Here is a 20,037-nt window from a genome sequence, read left to right as displayed (position 1 = left end):
AGAGTTCACTGTTGAAGGCAACATAACATTATTCTGACCATTGCCTCTTTACATTCTGTGACAGTCTCCCATTCCCGTGTCTTTGCAAAACCACATCTATTTCATAAAAAACGCACACACAGACTTGGTTTGATTTTATACAGCTAACAGCTTATTGACAACAAGCACCTTTACTTGTTGCTGTCAAATGTTTTGTGTTTGTACACAGTGCAATACCCTTAGGGACGCAAAGGGAACAAGGAAGGAAAGTCTTGCACTAGGACACAGGAAGACAATGAAGAGAGTCAGGAGAAAGGCCGGGAAAGTGAAAAGACCTGCCAAGGATGATTTTATAGTTTTGCCTGAAGCATATGTTCAAATCAGAACACTCAGATTCAAAACCAAGAGCACGTCACAGAGGAAGCCAGAATTAATGCTAGGCGGCTTTTTAAACTGATCAATCAGTTTGCTATATAAATGGTAATCACTTTGTAATAGGTATTCAACCTCAATTAGTCCATATAAAGATTCTCAGATATAAATTGTAAAAATCAGCTCCTATACTTCTCTCTGTATTCATAGCCCTCTCCCCACACCCAAATCACAACTGTTCAAAAAATCCTGCAAACAAGTGTCCAAAATATATTTCTGGCTTGTAATTATTTAACACAAGAGAAGAAAATATTTAAATAATATCTTGAGATCCCAAAACAAAATTAAAGAAGTTAGAGAACATTAACCCAGTGTTTATTCTTCATTGCCGGCAATGTTTCTTAGAGAAGCTGATCTCCGTACCTCATTGCTCGTCCACCCAAAGCTGTCAGTGAGGTCTGCTGTGGAGGCTGCTTCCTGGTCTAAGAGCAGGAGCTGAGCAAACAACCGCTGTAACTGTAAAGGTATGATTCGAACCTGAATGAGAACAAATGCATTTCTAAATAAGTATTTTCAATGTGGTTTGAGCTTTTCAAAAGAACTGCATACTAATTTTATTACATCTCCTAGTTCACTCAGTTCACCCAGAAGAAAGTTTACAAATCTTATTACAAAGGGTGATCATTTTTCTTCAAAAATTCAATTCAAAGTGTTTTAGCTATCTGGAGTTTTCTACCTGGACATAGTTCAGGTCAATATTAAAACCCAGAAGCCTTAAAAAACTACCTCAGGGATTACAGATGGATAGTAATTTAAGTCTCTAATACTTCATTCTTTCTCTAAAATGCTTCAGATACAGACATACTCTCAGGAGGAATTTCCCAGTCACAGACAGGCTGCACCCAGCCTTGCTTTCTTCCTGTGGGTTCCAAGCCTGTTCCTGTCTTATTTGGGGTGGAGAGGGCCAGGCTGACAGAAAATGCTGGTCAGAGCCTAGTTTGCAGACCAAATTTAAGCATCTAAAGTGAGAATCAGCCTTTAGAAACTTTTATTGCAATTTGACATTGTGATGACATCTTTATTATGTCCCACAAAAGTATAATCTGCAACAGATTGGAAGTTTTTAAAAATACACAAAAACTGGCCCTTTGCTGCACAGGTGGCTTGAGAAGCACTGGGCTGGATCATGAAAGACTTCTTGTAACAAGTACTGATTTTAGCCTGAAAGCGACAAACTTCTGAATGATGTTTAAGCAGGGGAGGAACATCATTAGATCTGTACTTATGATAAACCAATTCCTCATTCAATTTATTTCCAGAATATCAAACTGAATGAATACTGGTCCTATTTGTTGTGAATACAAATAAGTGCATTATGTAGAGTTTCTGTTAGGCTAGTGTGGGCCATTTGCAAATATTTCCTTCACCACAAGAAAGAATAAACACAGTAGCAGCAGCGACGTTACATTTGACAAACTGTCCCATTGTCAGTAGGGTATAAGCCAAGTCACTTTCTGAAAATAATCATAGTTGGTAACTAATTAATAAAATTATCGATTTCTGTAACAAATTAATTCCTTCCTTAAAAAAACACTCCCTCAATACTCTAAAATAACAACCCCTGTAAATCATGGATTTAATACCTTTGCATCAGGATTATCCTTTTCCTCTAAAGAGCCAAGCTCTTCTGGGCCAAGAGAAAACAAAGCTTCTAGACAAAAAAGTAGAATCAGATATAAATGACATTATTTCATTTTAGAAAGCCAAGGCCACCAATAAATAAAATCAGTTAACAATTCAGCAATATGATTGCAGCAATTTTTATACCCTTACTCTACACATTTTACATTCTAGTAACATTTTAACCATCTCTCTATATATATACCAGAGGCCTGAAGCACGATTTGTGCAAAAATGGGCCTTCCTTCCCCTGGCTGTCAGCAGCGCCTTCACTCTGGCCTGAGCCGCCTTTCCTCCTTCCCACGCTGCCCAGTGGCCCAGAGAGGCTGGGGTGCTGCGGAACACCTGCGTCCTGCCCTGCCCCCAGCCACTTGGTGCCTGTGTGTGCAAATTAACCTGCCATCTTTGCTGGGTAATTTGCACACCCACTCCTGATTGGCTGGTGGATGTCACAAAGGTACAATCAATTAGCATGTTACTCTTTTATTAGGTAAAAGTCCAGAGTGAAACAACCAGTGGCTATGACATGCACTGTGGCAGCCAACCAGCCTGATCTGGGCCTGATCAGCCCCCCGTCCCTGGCCAGCCCAGACCCTGATGGGCCCCCAACATTCTGACCGGGGTTGGGGCCAGCTGGCCAACTGCCCACACCCATTGCCGGCCCCCAAAATCCTGATCAGGGGTGGGGCCAGCCAGCCAATCACTCACAGCCCCTCCACCCCGCCAGCCTAACTTGATGGGCCGCCATCGAGGTGGGCCAGCCAGACCCCACCAGTGCACAAATTTGTGCACCAGGCTTCTAGTTGACTATAAAGGGCATGTTAAGGTTTCAGCATGAAAGATCTAGAAAAGGAAAATTATTCATATAAAACTAAGAGCAGAAACATCAGAAATCTGTGATGGCCATCAGCAGTAGGTCCCTATAGCTACCTAAAGAGTATCAGGAAATATAACAAATAATAGTTTTGCATATGAACAACAGCAAGCCATCCTTTCCTGAGAAGGACCACCTTTAACTCTGAGATCATACCCTTCCTTCTAGGGGTATGCAAACATCTTTCCTAGGTTGAGCGTGGTAACAGATGGTAGTGGGCTCAACTGGAACAATAAGTTGGTAATTCAATGCCAGTCCCAAGAATCTTATATAATAAAAGCCTAATATGCTAAGTGTCCAGTTGTCCGTTCAACCAATCAAGGCATAATATGCTAATGATATGCTAAGGCTGCTCAACCATTCGCTATGATGTGCATTGACCACCAGGGGGCAGCAGTAGACTGGTCAACCAGTTGCTATGACATGCACTGATCACTAGGGGGCAGATGCCCTGACTGGTAGGTTAGCTTGCTCCTGGGATCCAGCCAATCGGGACTGAGTGACACAGGCCAGATACACCCTGGAGCCCTCCTGAGGTCCCTTCCCAGCCCCAATCGTGCACTGGTGGGATCCTTCAGCCTGGCCTGCACCGTCTCACAATCCAGGACCCCTCATGGGATATCGGAGAGCCAGTTTTGGCCCGATCACACAGGCCAGGCCTAGGGACCCCACTGGTGCATGAATTTGTGCACCAGGCTTCTACTTTTTTAAACAATACAGCATCTCGCTATGCTACCCAATGAGGGAATATATGAATTTTTTTGGAAATCTTTATTCAAACCTAGATAGGAACTCCTACTGGGAACTTTGATATGCTCCAGGGAGAGAAGGGATGAGTGTTGTCCTCCACTGGCAACCACTGCTGCCTAGTGATTACTGTTATGAATGTTATACTTCTCCAGAATTCCTGAGAGGAACTGGGGAAAAAATGAACTACAAGGACTTTTACAATCATCTCCCACTACTTTTAGCTACACTAAACTGGGAGTACAGTGGAACCCAATCTAGCCTAACTCCATAAAATATGATTCCAAGAAGCTCCAACACTCTTCTCCCTCAGTCCTTACTCTTTCCCAAGTATACTTCCCCTTCAATAAGCATTGGGATTCATGCTAAGCCTTAAGAGTTCACAATCCCCACTAAGATATCAACCCATGTGCTTGGCTAGAGAAGATGCCCTCGGACTCTCAGCCCTATTCTTGCTTAGTGGTACTCATCATGCCCTGCTCCACCGCAAACACCTGCCTCAGTATATTTTTAAGGCTACTTTTCTACTTTAGGTTGCCCTTAAACTTCAACGATATTAAAACTTGGAAAAGTTCTAACCCCCACTAGGGATCTGCTTATTCAGACAGAAAATTTCTTATGGTGGAATTACTGAATGCATCAGGGAGATATTTTTAAGGAGGGGATGGAATCAAGAACAAGAGGCCCCACTCTTAAATCCCACACGCAGTTCAATCCACTAGAATGGCCCTGAGTAAGGGACATGGTAAATCTCTGGAGGGAGGAAGACTTTATTTAAGCTTACAGGTTGAGAACTGCTATCAAGGTCACCTAAGACCATCGGAAAACACAGATATTTACATTATTATTTATAACAGTAGCAAATTACAGTTATGAAGTAGCAACAAAAATAATTTTATGGTAGGGGGTCACCACAACATGAGGAACTGTATTAATGTGTCGTGGCATTAGAAAGATTGAGAACCACTGCTGTAGAGGAAAATAGTTTGCAGAGATGGGAATGGGATAAACATGTAAAGAGAAACAAAAGCAAGAAATTAGGGCCCAGTAAGGTTGGACTGGCTTCCTGTAGGTCATTTCTGGGATATTTCCTTACATTCCTACAATAAACCCCTTTTGAAATTTAGTTAATTTGAATGGGTTTCTGTTCCTTGCACACAACCCCTTTGTCTAACATCATGCTTGGGTTTTTGAAATTCACTATTTCCAGATTTTACAAAGGTAATATGAAGAAAAGGTTAACATTATGTTAATTTTACACCCTCAGCAGGGTCTGGGACAAATAGTGTGTTAATCAAGATTAATATTCCTAAAACAAATGAATGAATATTCACCCAAGTGAAATAACTATACTATAAAAGGTTTCACATCAGCTCAGTTTCTAATAAACAAATTTAGATCAATCATATCAGGTTGTCAGAGTTTTCGGAATTGCAGAACTGCAGGTAAATGATTACGAACTGTTTAAATAATGTGACACCCTCCCCATTCCAAATGATATAACTGCTTTGGGTAACTCTGGCTTATGTGTTTATTACTCTGGAGAAATTTTAAAACTCAAAAATACCAATAGTATAACAATAATGAAGGCCAGTACTCATGACAAAATTGTTTTTATGTTGTCTTTTAAATTATAAGGATTAGAAAAGAAATATTGCCATTTTAAATTTTGTTACTAAATATTACATAGAATATACTTAAGATAAGTTAAGCTTCACATTACCATTTTGTATGTTACATTAACAATAAACGCATGCTGTAGAATACACCTTTAAGGTACTTTGTCTCTTTGTGATCTTGCATAATTACATGGAGATGAGGGTTACAGGCTACTCAGCAAATGCATGTAATAATAGCATACCTCTGAATTCAGGTGTAAAATGAAGAGTCTGAAGAAGGGAATTGAGGTAACAAGTTCCACCCTGATTTCTGATTCCGCTTAAATTGGTAAATTCTCTAGGAGCAGGTGGCTCCAATGGTTTGGCCTTTAATTTTTTTCCTTTTCCATACTGATTCTTTGATACACTGGAATAATCCTCTTCAAATAGGTCCCCAAACATTGTGAAACTAAATATCACCTTTAAAAAAGATGACATGTTATAAAATGCTCTTGTTTTTACAACAAACTTTCTCCCCATTACCCCCTATCTTATACTTGGGAGTCTTTGTTTTTAAGTCTTCCCTGAGCAACTTACTAAACCTGTGTTCCCTATATGTAAATGGATACCGCCTATCACACATGGTGATTTAAACAATCAAATGACAATTAAAGAAAGGCACTTAGTGCACAGGGTTTGGCTCACAACGAACCACAGCTGTTTTTAAAAAGGCATACTGGCATCACCAAATGAGAACAGAAAGAATACCCATTGCCACATCTGACCTACTGCTGGGGGTGGCGAACGCAAAGCAAGCCCACATCCTGAGAGCTGACGAGGGCCTGGGACAACAATCACTTCCTAAAATCTCTGCTTCTCACACTCCTTGTACCAGATTATGACACGGAAGTGAATTAAATGGAACTAATGACCCTTTATAGCAGCTAAGTGCATGGCCCCAAAGCTGGAGAGTCGCGAGGCGTTCACGACCATTAAAATTACTGAGCAAAGGGCCGCCTAGGCCGCACCCAGCGATCCTGACGTTAGCCCCAGGGACCCAGGCCACTTGTTCAGGGTCTCACTTGAAGTGCGGCGCGACTGGAGGGCCGCATGGAAATGAAAAAGGCAAAGCTCCTTGCACGGTTCCCAAGGGACAGGAAACGCTGGAATGCGATTGTTTTCCTTTTCAACGCTTTCCTCAAAAGAAAAGCACAAGAAATGGGACTCGAAAGCCTGACCTCGAGCTCGTGGCCTGGACTCCCGTCGCTCCCGCTCCCGGCCTCGGCCAGGCCCTCAAGCCCTCCCGTCATCCCTGGGCCCAGGGGCGCGAGGAGGCAGTATTCCTGCCGAGGACCGCGGGGCGGGCGCCAGAACTCCGCGTCCCCGGGCCGGCCCGGAAGTCCCTCGCCTCTCCCTCTTCAGGCCGTGCCGCCTACACGGCCCCTGTGCCTCCCAGGTCCCTCCGCAGAAGCCCGGCCGCCAGCTCCACTTACTGCCTAAAGCCCAGACCCCCGCCCCGGCCAGAACCCGTAGCGAACAGACGCGCCCCAAGAAGGCGCCGCCATGTTGGCGCAGGCGTGTCTCGGGCAGCTTCCAGCGTGAGCAATTTATGGAACGCGGACTACGCGACCCAGGATGCCCCGCGGGAGCTCCGGCCTTATGGGCAATGTAGTTCTTTTTGTCCCGCGAGTTTGGGAGTCGGGTGGGAGGGGAGCGCTCTCTTTTGCGGTCAGTTCGCGGTTCCCGGGTTCGCGGGTCCTATCGGTCAGGTGGCCGCTCATTCAATCACACCTTAAAGTGTATACTTATTGCTGTCGGCAATCCGCACTAGTTGCGGTGGAGTACCCAAAGATCACTTGTCTTTTGTAATGGCTAATTCCCAAATTACCTAAACAACGGAAACACTGTGTAAGGCTTCTTCTGCTTGGCCGTGCACTTTCAAAGACATTTTTCTAGTGTATCTCTAGTAAAAAAAAAAAAAATGTACCGCGTAGCCTTGAACCTTTATGATAACCTCAATGTTTGTTTTGTCTGCACCAACTCTAAATAGCATTCACAAGAATACACTAAAAATATCTCAAAATTATCCTCTCTTGCTGATTTGAATATTATTCGTGGACTGTTTCAGTAGCTTATGTATGTAGGCCCTACTTCTGGCACCTCCCCAATCCAATCCAGCTTCCAGCTTGGAATGAGTGAGGGAGACAGAGAGAAAATCCTCTGGACTTCAGCTAAAGGCTGGAGAAACTGAGAATAGCTGCAAGGCAGGAGTCCTAGTGAATGCCAGACTAATAGATTTGTAGATGTAATACTTAAGGGAGACTCCTGTAGCTGGAGTGTTCAGAAATATTGGGAGGGAAAGACCTGGAGGCAGCGCACCAGCTAAGAGGTCAAAGGTCTAGGAAACTGCAGTGGGGAAAGTCTGTTCTCAGTTCTCATTAGTCTTCACTTGGCCACATTGCCTCTTGGCCTCAAGACTCTCCTTCCTGGCCCATGGCATGCTATTCTGCTGCTTCCCTTTCTGCACGTTGTTTCTCTTTTACCAGCTGTGCTTCATTCCCCTCTTCCAAATTGTAGATATTCCTCGAACTTCCATTCCCTGATCAAGAATGAGCACTGAAGGTTAGCTCCACCAGGACTCGGGCTGTTAAAACCAGAACAATGTGGGCATGGAGGCTGAGATGTTTCTGAAATGAGTGCATCTGCTCTGGAAATTCCAGAGAGTGATCATGACATGAACTATGAGGAGCCAGACAGGTCAGCAGGTGATGAAAAACCTGCTCTGTAAAAGAAAAAGACCAGAGAAGTGTGGGGAAACACGGCACTTGGTTGGAAAGTCTGTAAGGAGGATTCTCTGAAAGGTCAGAGGCCTCTAGGGGGGACCTTGCTGAAGGTCCTTGACTTTTCCAAACAAGTCTGAGCCCCCAGGGTATTTTGCTGGAATCTCTATGTTTCGTCTTTAAACCCAACCTTGTAGAAGCATGTGCTTTCTCAAGGATGCTTACCCTGTTGATTATAGAGGTTAATTTTAATTCAAGTTGTTGAGGCAGGCAATTGGGGGCTGTTTTGGCACCTCCTGCCAAGCAGCCCGTTGGCCTCTCTTTCACAGAACCCTGTCAGAGTAACCCATTCATACGTCCCTCAGTGTCTGCTGGTCAGTCCTGGCAGAGAAGGTTGGATCAATCACTCAGGCTGAGGTTTAGCTGTTTCCTGGCAAGGAGCCATAATGAGTTGCTTTTTATTTTTTTTGTTCATTCATTTGTTCATTCATCCATTCTTTAATAAATACTTAGTAAACATCTTTATTTAATGAGCATCCACTAAGTGGCAGACACAGGGCTAGAAGTTTGAGATTTAATTTTAATCTGACTGAGATAGGCCCCTAAATTCATAGAGTTCACTTTATAATGGAGGAAGCTAAAGAAAAGCTACATGATAGCTGTAGTGATAAGTAACTTGAGGGAAATAACAGAGGGATGTGACAGTAAATAGCAAGGATGGGGGCTATTTCTGATATTGGCCTCAGATCAGACTTCTTAAAGGAGAACTTCCCAATGAGGAGGCACAGGAAGAGCTCAGGAAAGACCCCTTCAGGCTGAGAGAACTGCAAACACATAGGTCCTGAGGTGGAAACTGTCCTGTTCCAGATGCAGAAAGGAGGCCCGGAATGAGTGGAGAAAGCAAATGGAGACTGAAAGAGGTTAAAGAGGTGGACTCATCCACCTTTTAGCCAAGGCGACGATGTTTTCTAATTGCAGTGCGAAGCCATTCAATGGTATTACACAAACGATAGTATAGTGATTGATGTTTGAACAGACGCCTCTGGCTTCTGTCTGCAGGGCAAACATGAAAGCGGAAAGACAAATTTTTGAGGCAGTTCTTAAAGTTCAAGTAAGAGACGATGGTGGAATGATGGCCAGGCACTAGAGAGCGGGGCAGATGTGAGATCTACTTTGAAGACAGGATGGGACTTGGTCATGTGGCGGCTTTATAATGTATCAATGGGCTAAGCTGAATTTTGTTTCCCAGAATTCCCTTCCTATATCTGATTAGGGTTAGTTACAGAGACATTTTTACCTGAAATTGAGGAGCAATTTTTGTTTTCTTACATGCAGAAGTGTGGAACAGGCACTTTTGTAGCCATACATGCAGACTTAACTCATTGGCATGAAATGGCAGTTGGACCTGCACCTGCCCTTCCTTGCCCTGGCTTCTCCTTCAGCTTCTCCCATATCTTTGCTCAGTGTGTGTTTAGCTCAGTGAGGAAGAGCACCAGCTTGTCCTGCAGGACCCCCACATCATCAAGGTTGGAGGTAGCAAGAACACTCCAAAGTTCTAGTCCCTTCTTGTAGATCCAAGTTCATTCCTGTGGGTCCAAGCTTATTGATCCCTTCCAGAAGACCCACCCTGATGTCCTGAAATTCTAGCATAGAGGCAAAGATTGTTAACAGGGATCCGTTCAACCAACTCCCACACGAGTCAAATCCCTTTGACAAATCTCTGACTATTGGTAGCGTTGGTGGTTCTGCTTCTCTGATTGAACCCCAACTGACTCAGCTTGAATGGAGCGGAGGTGGGACAGTGATACCTGTACATTATTTTACCTGAAACACGAGGTAGATGAAAATAGCATTTACTGAGCCAAACTGGGAGAGGAGGAAAGCTCTGGTAGGAAACTCAAAAGTTATGTTTTGAATATATTAACTCTTGGAAGCTAGTGTGGTAAAATTGGAATGCTATTAGAATGTAATCTATATGTTCAGAACAAATAAATTAGGTCGGGGGGAAGATTATGAATTGTTATTATAAGAAAGAGCTTCCTAAAAGTCTGGGATGTCTACAGATAAAATGGCTTGCTTCAGAGGTAGGCTAAAGAATGGCCATGTGGTCCTCGCCAATTTGGCTCAGTGGATAGAGTGGCGGCCTGTGGACTGAAGGCTCCCAGGTTCGATTCCTGTCAAAGGCACATGCCCGGGTTGTGAGCTCAATCCATGCGGGGGAGAGGGGGCTTGCAGGAGGCAGCCAACCAATGAATGATTCTTTCTGATTCTCTCTCATCGTTGATGTTTCTATCTCTCTCTCCTTCTCCCTTCCTCTCTGAAATCAATTATATATATATATATTATTTTTTTTTAAAGTAAGAATGGCCATGTTGTCAGGAGAGGAGATCCAGGCAATGGATGGACACAAAACTGTACTTAATTTTAAATAGCCTTATAAAAATGTTTTTCACTAAAACTTAAGTCATAGGGCCTCCTGCATTAAAGAGAAGCACACCACACCTACAGTGACCTCCAAATGCCTGTGGGCCCCACCCCTGCAAGCAGTAATAATTTGGGGTCAACACTTTTGAGTTCATGATTACTCTTACAAAAATTGGGATTTTGACCCAAGTGGTTGGCAAAGGTAAAAAACTATGACCCTGGCCTGAAAAACTTGCAATTTTATTTGCATTTTTATTTCCTTATCTGTGCTGTTACTTAATCTATTTGTTATGCAATCTGTACCCAAATGCTATAAACAAGAACCTTTTAAACCGAAGGTCATGTGTTATTAGTGGATTATCAAATTTATTGAGAGGGATTGTGGTTAGCATTTAAAGAGAGAGAGAGAGAAAAAAAAAATGGGTGGAAAGAAATACAATAGTGAAATTACACAACATGGACTCTTCTGTTTGGCTTAGTTTATTGTGCAGAATTAATTTGAAATTCATCCTTGCTGTTCAAATATTGGAACAAAACACAAACAAACAAACACAAAGAAAACCACAAAGCAGTCATTGCCAATAATTTACTCACAAGAAAATATTGAACAATATGTTTTCCTTCTAAGAATAGTTTGCTCAATGGTTAGAACGTCGGCCCGCAGACTGAAGAGTCCCGGGTTCAATTCCAGTCTAGGGCATGAACTTTGTTGGCAGGCTCGTCCCACCCCAACAGGAGGCAACCAATCGGTGTGTCTCTTTCACATCCATGTTTCTTTCTGTCTCTGCCCTGCCCTTCCACCCTCTAAAAATGAATGAAAACAAATATTCTTGGGTGAGGATTAACAACAACAGCAACAACAACAACAAAATAGTTTCGATCTTTACCTGGACAGAGATAGTGCCGTGACTTCAATGCTGGTTTACAAAGGGAATTATTAACCAATTGTTTTTGGACTCTGCGTACTCAGGAAGATCGAAAAGGACATTTCAATAAAGCTTGCATTTTTTGGAATTTGTCCCAAAGGAAATATTGGATTTTATCCTCAGACTGCTCTTGGGGCAGGTTTGGTGCCTGTGCTTCTTCCACCGACTGTATCCCACAAGCTTGGAATCCAGACCACCGGGCTGCTCCAGGCTGCCGCTGTCCAATGGCTCCTGCAGTGTTGACTGGCCTCCTTCCTCTCTGTGTGTGCCTCCTGCTGGCACCTGGCTTTGCCCAGGCAGGCAAGCTGCTGGTCATACCCATGGATGGGAGCCACTGGTTTACCATGCGATCCGTGGTGGAACAACTCAGCCACAGAGGGCATGAGGTGGTGGTGGTCAGACCAGAGGTGAGTTGGCGCCTGGGACAATCAACCAGTTATACTGTCAAGACTTACTCCACATCTTACAGTCTGGAGGATCTGAATGATCAGTTCCGGATTTTTGCTGACTCTCAGTGGATAACCCGGGATCAAAGTGTGATTGCCCTGATAATGAATCCATCAAACACCATTTTTAAATACTTTTTTTCAAATTGTAGAAGTTTATTTAAAGACAAAAAATTAGTAAAATATATAGAAGACAGTTCTTTTGATGCGGTGTTTCTGGACCCTTTTGACATGTGTGGCTTGATTGTAGCCAAATATTTTTCACTCCCATCTGTGGTCTTCTCCAGGGGACTGTTTTGCCACTATCTGGAAGAAGGTGCGCAGTGCCCCAGCCCTCTTTCTTATGTTCCGAGGTTGCTCTTAGGGTTCTCTGATGCCATGACCTTCAGGGAGAAAGTGCGGAACCTCATCTTCCACCTGGAGGAACACTTACTTTGTGGCTATTTTATCAAAACTGGTTTAGAAGTTGCCTCTGAGATTCTCCAGACGTCTGTCACAGCCTATGACCTATTCAGCCAACCATCCATTTGGTTGTTACGAAGTGACTTTGTTTTGGATTATCCCAAACCTGTGATGCCCAACATGATCTTCATTGGCGGCATCAACTGCCACCCGGGGAAAGCCACTGTCGCAGGTGAGTTACCTCTGGTTTCCCAGGCTCAGAATAGGGTGGCTTGCACAGGAAAGAGAGCAAGCACGCCTCATTGATTTGTAAATTTACGTTAGTAGTTGCATTTGGAATCCCTTCCTAGTTTAATGAATTATTTTGGGTCAATGCATTTAATTCTGTGTTAGCAAATTTTATAGCGTTGTCCCTTTTGACACTCATTTGTATACAGTTGCAATAATTGTATACAAAAATAATTGTATACAAAAACACTGAAAAACTCAATAAGAAATAAAACGTCTTTGTTTTTGTTAATCCAGCGCTACGCAATAGGAAAATGCTTTTAGTAGTTTTATATGCTTATTTTATTTTATTTTATTTTATTTTTCTGAAGTTATTTTAGATATATGTATATAGTTAATGTAAATTCTGACACTCATTTTATGAAAATGAAGTCTAGTATTAGACTGGACATACTGTTCTTTATCTTTTCACTTGCCTGTAAATCATGAACCTTTTCACTGCTATTACATACAAATGTGTGACATTCTTTTTAAGAGTTGCATGAGATTCTTTATTTCGTATGCACCATAGTTTATTCAAGTAAGTAATATTGATCGATAGTTAAGCTTTTATTCTTACTTTTTCCTTTTATAGTTAAGACTGTACTAAACATTTTAAAATTAGTTCTTTACATTCACACATTTCTATAATCTTGTTCTTATTCTAATAAGCCAGAATCCTTAGGAATAGGGTTGCTAAGATTATGCTATGCACATCTTACACATTTGACAAATGGCTTTCAAAATTGTATTTATTTATTTATCTATCTATTCATTTGTTTGTTTGTTTTATTTACCATCACCATGTATGCCCTCTTTGTCCTCTTTCACCTCCACCCACCTTCCCTGCCCACAAGCTTCCAAAATATTGAACAGCCTTACATTTTGGTTAACAGTGTATGAGAGTTCTAGGTTTTCCATACCATCTCCAGCTTCAGATGTGTTCCAACTTTTAAATTTTTTGTTAAAAAAATTCTACATAGCTGCTTCCATTTTCATAGATATGTTGGTCATTTGCATTTTTTTGTAAATTATGTATTCACATTCTTTGATCATCTTTTGTAGGAATATTTTTCTTTGTAGAGCTAATTTCTATGTCTCTTGTATATTGGGAATATTAACACTTGGCTTTTTATTTATGCTGCAAATATTTTTTCCTGGGCTTTTCTTTCTTATTTGTCATACAGTAGTCAATCCGGTTAACTTTTCCTTTAATGGTTTCTGGATTTCAACTCATTTAGATTTTTCCAAGCCCATGATATATAAACATATTTTCCAAACTGTGTCTTAATTTTTTAAGTCCTCTAATATTAATAGGGTTTTTTTTTTTTACAATGAGATTTTCTTTTACATAAAATGAGATATTAACTTACTATTTTTCTGATTGGAGAGTCCATTGTCCTATCATAATTTAATACAAAATCCATTTTTTATCTATTGGATTGAAATGCATCTTTATAATATTTAAAACTTCCATATTTATTTACATCTGCTCTTGTGCTGTTAGTTTTGTACCACTGATTTACTTACCTATTCATGTGCCAGTGTCATATTTTGCAGTAAGTTTTAATATTTGGTAAGATATGCCTCATACCCACTTTCTTTTTTTCTGATAGGTATGAGAGTTTGAAAATACTCAAAAAGACTAAATTTTTACTCTCCCTTTGTGCTTTATGTTTTTGACATTACATTTCAGATTTTTTTGTTTTGTGTATCTGCTTAACAATCATAGTTAAGTTTGCTACTTTTGTCTCATGAACTTCATAGTAGTTTTTAAATGGCTCATGTGTTGTATTTATTAAATATTTGCCTTTATATAAGATTTTCTTTTTACATGTTTTTTATTTCTGATTATGGGTTTTTCTTTTTTGCTTAAAGGAGACCTTTTAATATTTCTTATAAATCTGATTCACTGGTGATGAACTTCTGTTTTTGCACATTCAGGAAACACTTTATTTCTCCTTCAATTCTGAATTACTACCCTGTTTCCCTGAAAATAAGACAGTTTCTTATATTAATTTTTTCTCCCAAAGTTGCGCTAGGTCTTATTTTCAGGGGATGTCTTATTTTTCCATGCGCTAGGTCTTATTTTCGGAGGATGTCTTATTTTCGGGGAAACACGGGTAGTATAACCTTGCTGAGTAGAGTATTCTAGTTTGTATATTCCTTTCTTTAAGCACTTTAAATATGTCTTGCCACTCCCTTCTGGCCAGAAAGTTGCTGTTGAAAAATCAGCTGATACCCTTAGGGCCGTAGTTGGCAAACTGTGGCTCATGAGCCACATGTGGCTCTTTGGCCCCTTGAGTGTGTGGCTCTTCCACAAAATACCATGAAGTCTATTTTGAGGAAGTGGCATTAGAAGTTTAAGTGTAAAAAGTTTGGCTCTCAAAAGAAATTTCAATCGTTGTACTGTTGATATTTGGATCTGTTGACTAATGAGTTTGCCGACCACTGCCTTAGGTGGGTCTACTGTATGTGACTAGTTGTTTTCTTCTTGCTACCTTCAAGATAGTTTCTTTATCTTTAACTTTTGCTGTTTTAATTACAATATTCTTGGTTTGGGTCTTGGGGTTCATCTTGTTTGGAACTCTGTCTATCTTGGACCTGGATGTCTATTTCCTCTTCCACATTAGGCAAGTTTTTCAGAACTATTTCTTGAAATAAACTTCTTATTCACTTTTCTCTCTTCTTCTCTGATCCGTATAATGTGAATGTTCGTGTGATTGATGTTGTCCCAGAGGTCCCTTAAATTCTCCTCATTTTTAAAAAATTATTTTTTTCTACGGGGGTGAGGGCATATGTTGGGGGTGGGAGCAGGTAGGGAGAGGTTAATTGGGGAAGAAGTATGTAATACTTTCAACAATAAAGAATTTAAAACGAATTAGTTTTTCTTTGTGTTGCTCTAATTGCTTGGTTGCCAATTATCTTCTAGTTCATGGATTTATTCTCCAGTATTATCTAATTTTCTGTTTATTCCTCCTAGAATATTTTTTTTTATTTTTGCTATTATATTGTTAATCTCTTATTGCTTCTTTATTATACTTTCTAACTCTTAGTTGAAGTTTTTCATGAATTCCTCTATTCTACTCTCCTGTTTGGTAAGCATTCTTTTGACCATTCCTTTGAATTCTTTATCAGGCAAATTACTTATTCTGTTTTGTTCTTTGGTGGAAATTTTTCTTGTTTCTTTATTTGAGATATATTCTTCTGTCTTCTCATTTTGTTTGACCTTCTTTGTTTGTTTGTGCTTGTTTATACAAAGTAGACAAAATTGCTATCTCTCCTAGTCTTGAAAAAGTAGTCTATGTAGAAAAGATATCTGGGTAGGCTATGTGTGCTGGATGGTTTTAGCAGTCCAGTTGGAGCTGGAAAGATGCTTGTGGCTCCTAGGCGCTAGCTTGCTAGGCTGAGGTGGCTTGGGTAAGGAGGCCTAGTGTGTGTGATGATGCTCTGTTGATTCGGTTTCCTTCCTCTGCTCAGGGCTGAAATGGGCCATGGGCTGTGCAGCTGGGAAAATACTGCAGCAACTATGCAGATAGCACAGATTGCTTGGAAAGAGCTATTTTTCTTTTAATAGCTTTAGAATTTGTAATGATGTCATCTTTCCATTCCTGATATTGGTAATTTTTTTCTCCTCTTCTTATTTCTGACCAGTTTGGCTAGTCTCTAGTTATTTCAAGTTTTCAAAGAACCAGCATTTAGATTCATTGATAATTTCTATTGTTTTTCATTTTACTGATATTTACCCTAAAGTAAGCGTCCCAGGAAGAGAGATCAAATAACAGCATTTTTATTTTTCAGACATTGATCTCAGAGTCTCCCAGTCATTAAGGTAAATGGTGACTGAGCAAATGTCTAGTAGCAGTCTGGGTGTTTCCGAAGGAGCCATCTTAACCCTTCACAAAGATTACGGTCCAGATTGGCTCTAGCATCCCTGAATAAATGTTCCTCAGGGTCTTACACCATTGAGCTCTCCCAATAAGGTATCTAGAAAACTTGCAAAATGAAAGTCAGTTCAACTTGACAAACATTCCCCGTGTGCTTTCTCTGTATGAAGCACAGCACAGGGACTGTGGGAGGAGAGTGCAAACTTAAAGACTTATCCCCTGACCTCAGGGCATTCTTGGTAGGACATGGAGGACAGATACAGAGACTCATGAAGGAGAACGCCAGCCTGATTGGGGTGAGTCCACTGCAGAGGTCTAAATAGGAGGGTGAGGAAGCAGAGAGAAAAGAGAGAGGAGTCCCTGCAAGCAGTGGCAGTTGGTTAGGGCTTACTTTATACATCCATTGCATGTGATGTATCTAGGGATATTGATTTAAAATAGGTGATAGTTGCATCCATTGCTAGGATGCTCGTGTAGGTGGAGTTGTCAATCTTATCCCACCATTTTGGAGGTTTGGAAATGCAACTAGATAGGCGGCGATGCCAGGCACTCCAGAGACCCCGTGAAACGTACTTCCATTGCCAGTGAGCAGGTCAGTGGGAAGGGGCTTCCAGTCTTTCCTTGGAACCCAGAATGTCAATCTCTTTCTGGGCAAAGAGACTTTGGTAGTCTGAGGGTAAAATCCAATTTTTCCTTGGGGACAAATTCCAAAAATACCTGCTTTATTGGAATTTACTTTCTTTATATATTTTTTAGAATATATTTTATTTATTTTTCACAGGGAGGAAGGGAGAGGAATAGAGAGTCAGAAACATCAATGAGAGAGAAACATCAATCAGCTGCCTCCTGCACACCACCTACTGGGGATGTGCCCAAAACCAAGGTACATTCCCCCATCCCCGGACCTGAATCAAACCTGGAACTCTTTAGTACATAGGCCAACGCTCTATCCACTGAGCCAAACTGGTTAGGGCTTACTTTATTTATTATTTTTCTGAGTACTCAGGGTCCAAAGATCATTGCTTAATAATTCTCTTTGTAAACTGGCATAGGGCATGATCTCTGCCCAGGCAAAGATCAAGAGTATTCTTATCTGGAAATGTGCCAGAAGGTACCTCAGTAAATGCTTTCATTCATTATATTCTGATGAGTAAATCATTGGCAATCAGTTGCGTGTGTGCTCTTATGAATATATTAACACACACCCTCCCTTGGGGCAGGCTTTGTGCCTGTACTTCTTCTGCTGACTGTATCACACAAGCTTGACAGCTGGTCTGCTCCAGGCTGCCGCTGTCCAATGGCTCCTGCAGTGTTGACTGGCCTCCTTCCTCTCTGTGTGTGCCTCCTGCTGGCACCTGGCTTTGCCCAGGCAGGCAAGCTGCTGGTCATACCCATGGATGGGAGCCACTGGTTTACCATGCGATCCGTGGTGGAACAACTCAGCCACAGAGGGCATGAGGTGGTGGTGGTCAGGCCAGAGGTGAGTTGGCGCCTGGGACAATCAACCAGTTATACTGTCAAGACTTACTCCACATCTTACAGTCTGGAGGATCTGAATGATCAGTTCCGGATTTTTGCTGACTCTCAGTGGAAAACTCGGGCCCAGTATTTACATTCTATGCTATTGAGTTCATCTAACAGTGTTTTTGAATACTTTTTTTCAAATTGTAGAAGTTTATTTAAAGACAAAAAATTAGTAAAATACATAGAAGATAATTCTTTTGATGCGGTGTTTCTGGACCCTTTTGACATGTGTGGCTTAATTGTAGCCAAATATTTTTCACTCCCGTCTGTGGTCTTCACCAGGGGACTGTTTTGCCACTATCTGGAAGAGGGCAGTGCCCCAGCCCTCTTTCTTATGTTCCGAGAGGTCTCTTTTCGTTATCGGATACCATGACCTTCAGGCAGAGAGTGTGGAATCACTTTATCCACTTGGAGGAACATTTATTTTGTGGCTATTTTCTCAAAACTGCTGTAGAAGTTGCCTCTGAGATTCTCCAGACGTCTGTCACAGCCTATGACCTATTCAGCCAACCATCCATTTGGTTGTTACGAAGTGACTTTGTTTTGGACTATCCCAAACCTGTGATGCCCAACATGATCTTCATTGGCGGCATCAACTGCCACCCGGGAAAGCCACTGTCACAGGTGAGTTACCTCTGGTTTCCCAGGCTCAGAATAGGGTGGCTTGCAGTCTACGGCCATTCCACCCTGAACGCGCCCGATCTCGGCAGAATAGGGTGGCTTGCAGAGGAATGAAAACAAACATACCTCGTAATTTAAATTAGTTACATTTGGACTTCCTTTCTGGTTCAATGGATTATTTGGCGTCAGTTCTTTTAACTGTGTTAGGAAATTTTATAACACTGTCCCCTTTGATACTCATGTGTATTCAACTGAGTTAATTGTATTTAATTTCCAGGCTGCATTTTTTAATATTGTTTTGGAAAAAATACTGAAAAGCATAGTAAGAAATGAAACTTTTCATTTTTTAATCTAATGCAACCCCCTTAGGAAAACGCTCTTAGCAGTTTCGTATGTATCTTATCCAAATTTTTCTGAAGTTATTTCAGATATATGCCTATAGCTAATGTAAATTCTTACACTCATTTTATGAAAATGAAGTCTAACATCAGACTGGACATACTGTTCTTTATCTTTTTCACTTGCCTATAAATCATGGACCTTTTTACAGCCATTACATACAAATGTGTGACATTCTTTTTAAGTGTTGCATAAGATTCTTTGGATGCCCTGTTGTTCATTCAAGTAAACAATATTGATTGATGGTTATTATTTTTTTTTTTTTACTTTTCCCTTTTATAAATAAGACTGTGCTAACCATTTAAAAATAAGTTCTTTATATTCACATATTTCCATAATCTTGCTCTTACTATTGTAGGCCAAGAATCCTTAGGAGTAGTGTTGCTAGGTCTAATGCTCTGCACATATTACACATGCAACAAATGGCTTTCAATGTGATGAACAATCTTATACTTGGGTCAGCAGTATATGAAAGTTCTAGTTTTTTTCCATACCGTCTCCAATTTCAGATGTGTTCCAACTTTTAAATATTTTGGTAAAAAAATTCTACCTAGCTGCTTCAATTTTCATAGATATACTAGAGGCCTGGTGCATAAAATTCATGCACAGGGGTGGGGGAGGCATGTACCTCAGCCAAGCCTGCACCTTCTCCAATCTGGGACTCCTCAAGGGATGTCCGACTGCCCGGATAGTGCCTAAACGGGCAGTCAGACATCCCTTTCACAATCCAGGACTGCTGGCTCCCAACTGCCCACCTTTCTGCCTTCCTGATTGCTCCTGCAAGCCTGATTGATGCCTAACTGCTCCCCTGCCAGCCTGGTTGCGCCCTAACTGCTCTTCCCTGAAGGCCCAGTCATCCCCAACTTCCCTCCTCTGCTGGCCTGATCATCCCCAACTGTCCTCCCTTGCAAGCCTGGTCCTTCCCAACTGCCCTCTCCTGCTGGCCATCTTGTGATGGCCATCTTGTGTCCATATGGGGGCAGCCATCTTTGAACACATGGGGGCAGCCATCTTGTGTGTTGGAGTGATGGTCAATTTGCATATTACTCTTTTATTATATAGGATTGGTCTTTTGCATTTACTCTTCTGTGAATTATGTATTCAGATTTTT

At 41.4% G+C, this 20,037-nt stretch overlaps 1 protein-coding gene across 3 annotated transcripts in view; it reads right to left on the bottom strand.

The window, feature by feature from the left end:
- USP40 (ubiquitin specific peptidase 40) overlaps nucleotides 1-6,851 on the bottom strand; it is a 72,065-nt gene extending 65,214 nt beyond the window's left edge. The window contains exons 1-4 of one of the 3 annotated variants that reach the window (XM_084891752.1): nucleotides 6,744-6,851; nucleotides 5,514-5,730; nucleotides 1,995-2,062; nucleotides 775-888 (exon numbers count right to left, since the gene is read on the bottom strand). In XM_084891752.1, the coding sequence (XP_084747878.1) occupies nucleotides 775-888; nucleotides 1,995-2,062; nucleotides 5,514-5,712 (381 nt within the window). In that variant the 5' untranslated portion in view covers nucleotides 5,713-5,730; nucleotides 6,744-6,851. Of the gene's footprint in view, nucleotides 1-774; nucleotides 889-1,994; nucleotides 2,063-5,513; nucleotides 5,731-6,332; nucleotides 6,450-6,488; nucleotides 6,722-6,743 lie in introns of those variants that run through there. The other 2 variants (XM_084891750.1, XM_084891751.1) reach the window with 2 other exon arrangements.
- Nucleotides 6,852-20,037: the final 13,186 nt, after the last annotated feature.

This window comes from Pipistrellus hanaki (assembly GCF_964339955.1).
Source record: "Pipistrellus hanaki genome assembly, chromosome: 8".
NCBI classification, from domain to species: domain Eukaryota; kingdom Metazoa; phylum Chordata; class Mammalia; order Chiroptera; family Vespertilionidae; genus Pipistrellus; species Pipistrellus hanaki.
Note: the sequence above shows the minus strand (reverse complement) of the source record. Positions and strands in the feature narration are given on the sequence as shown.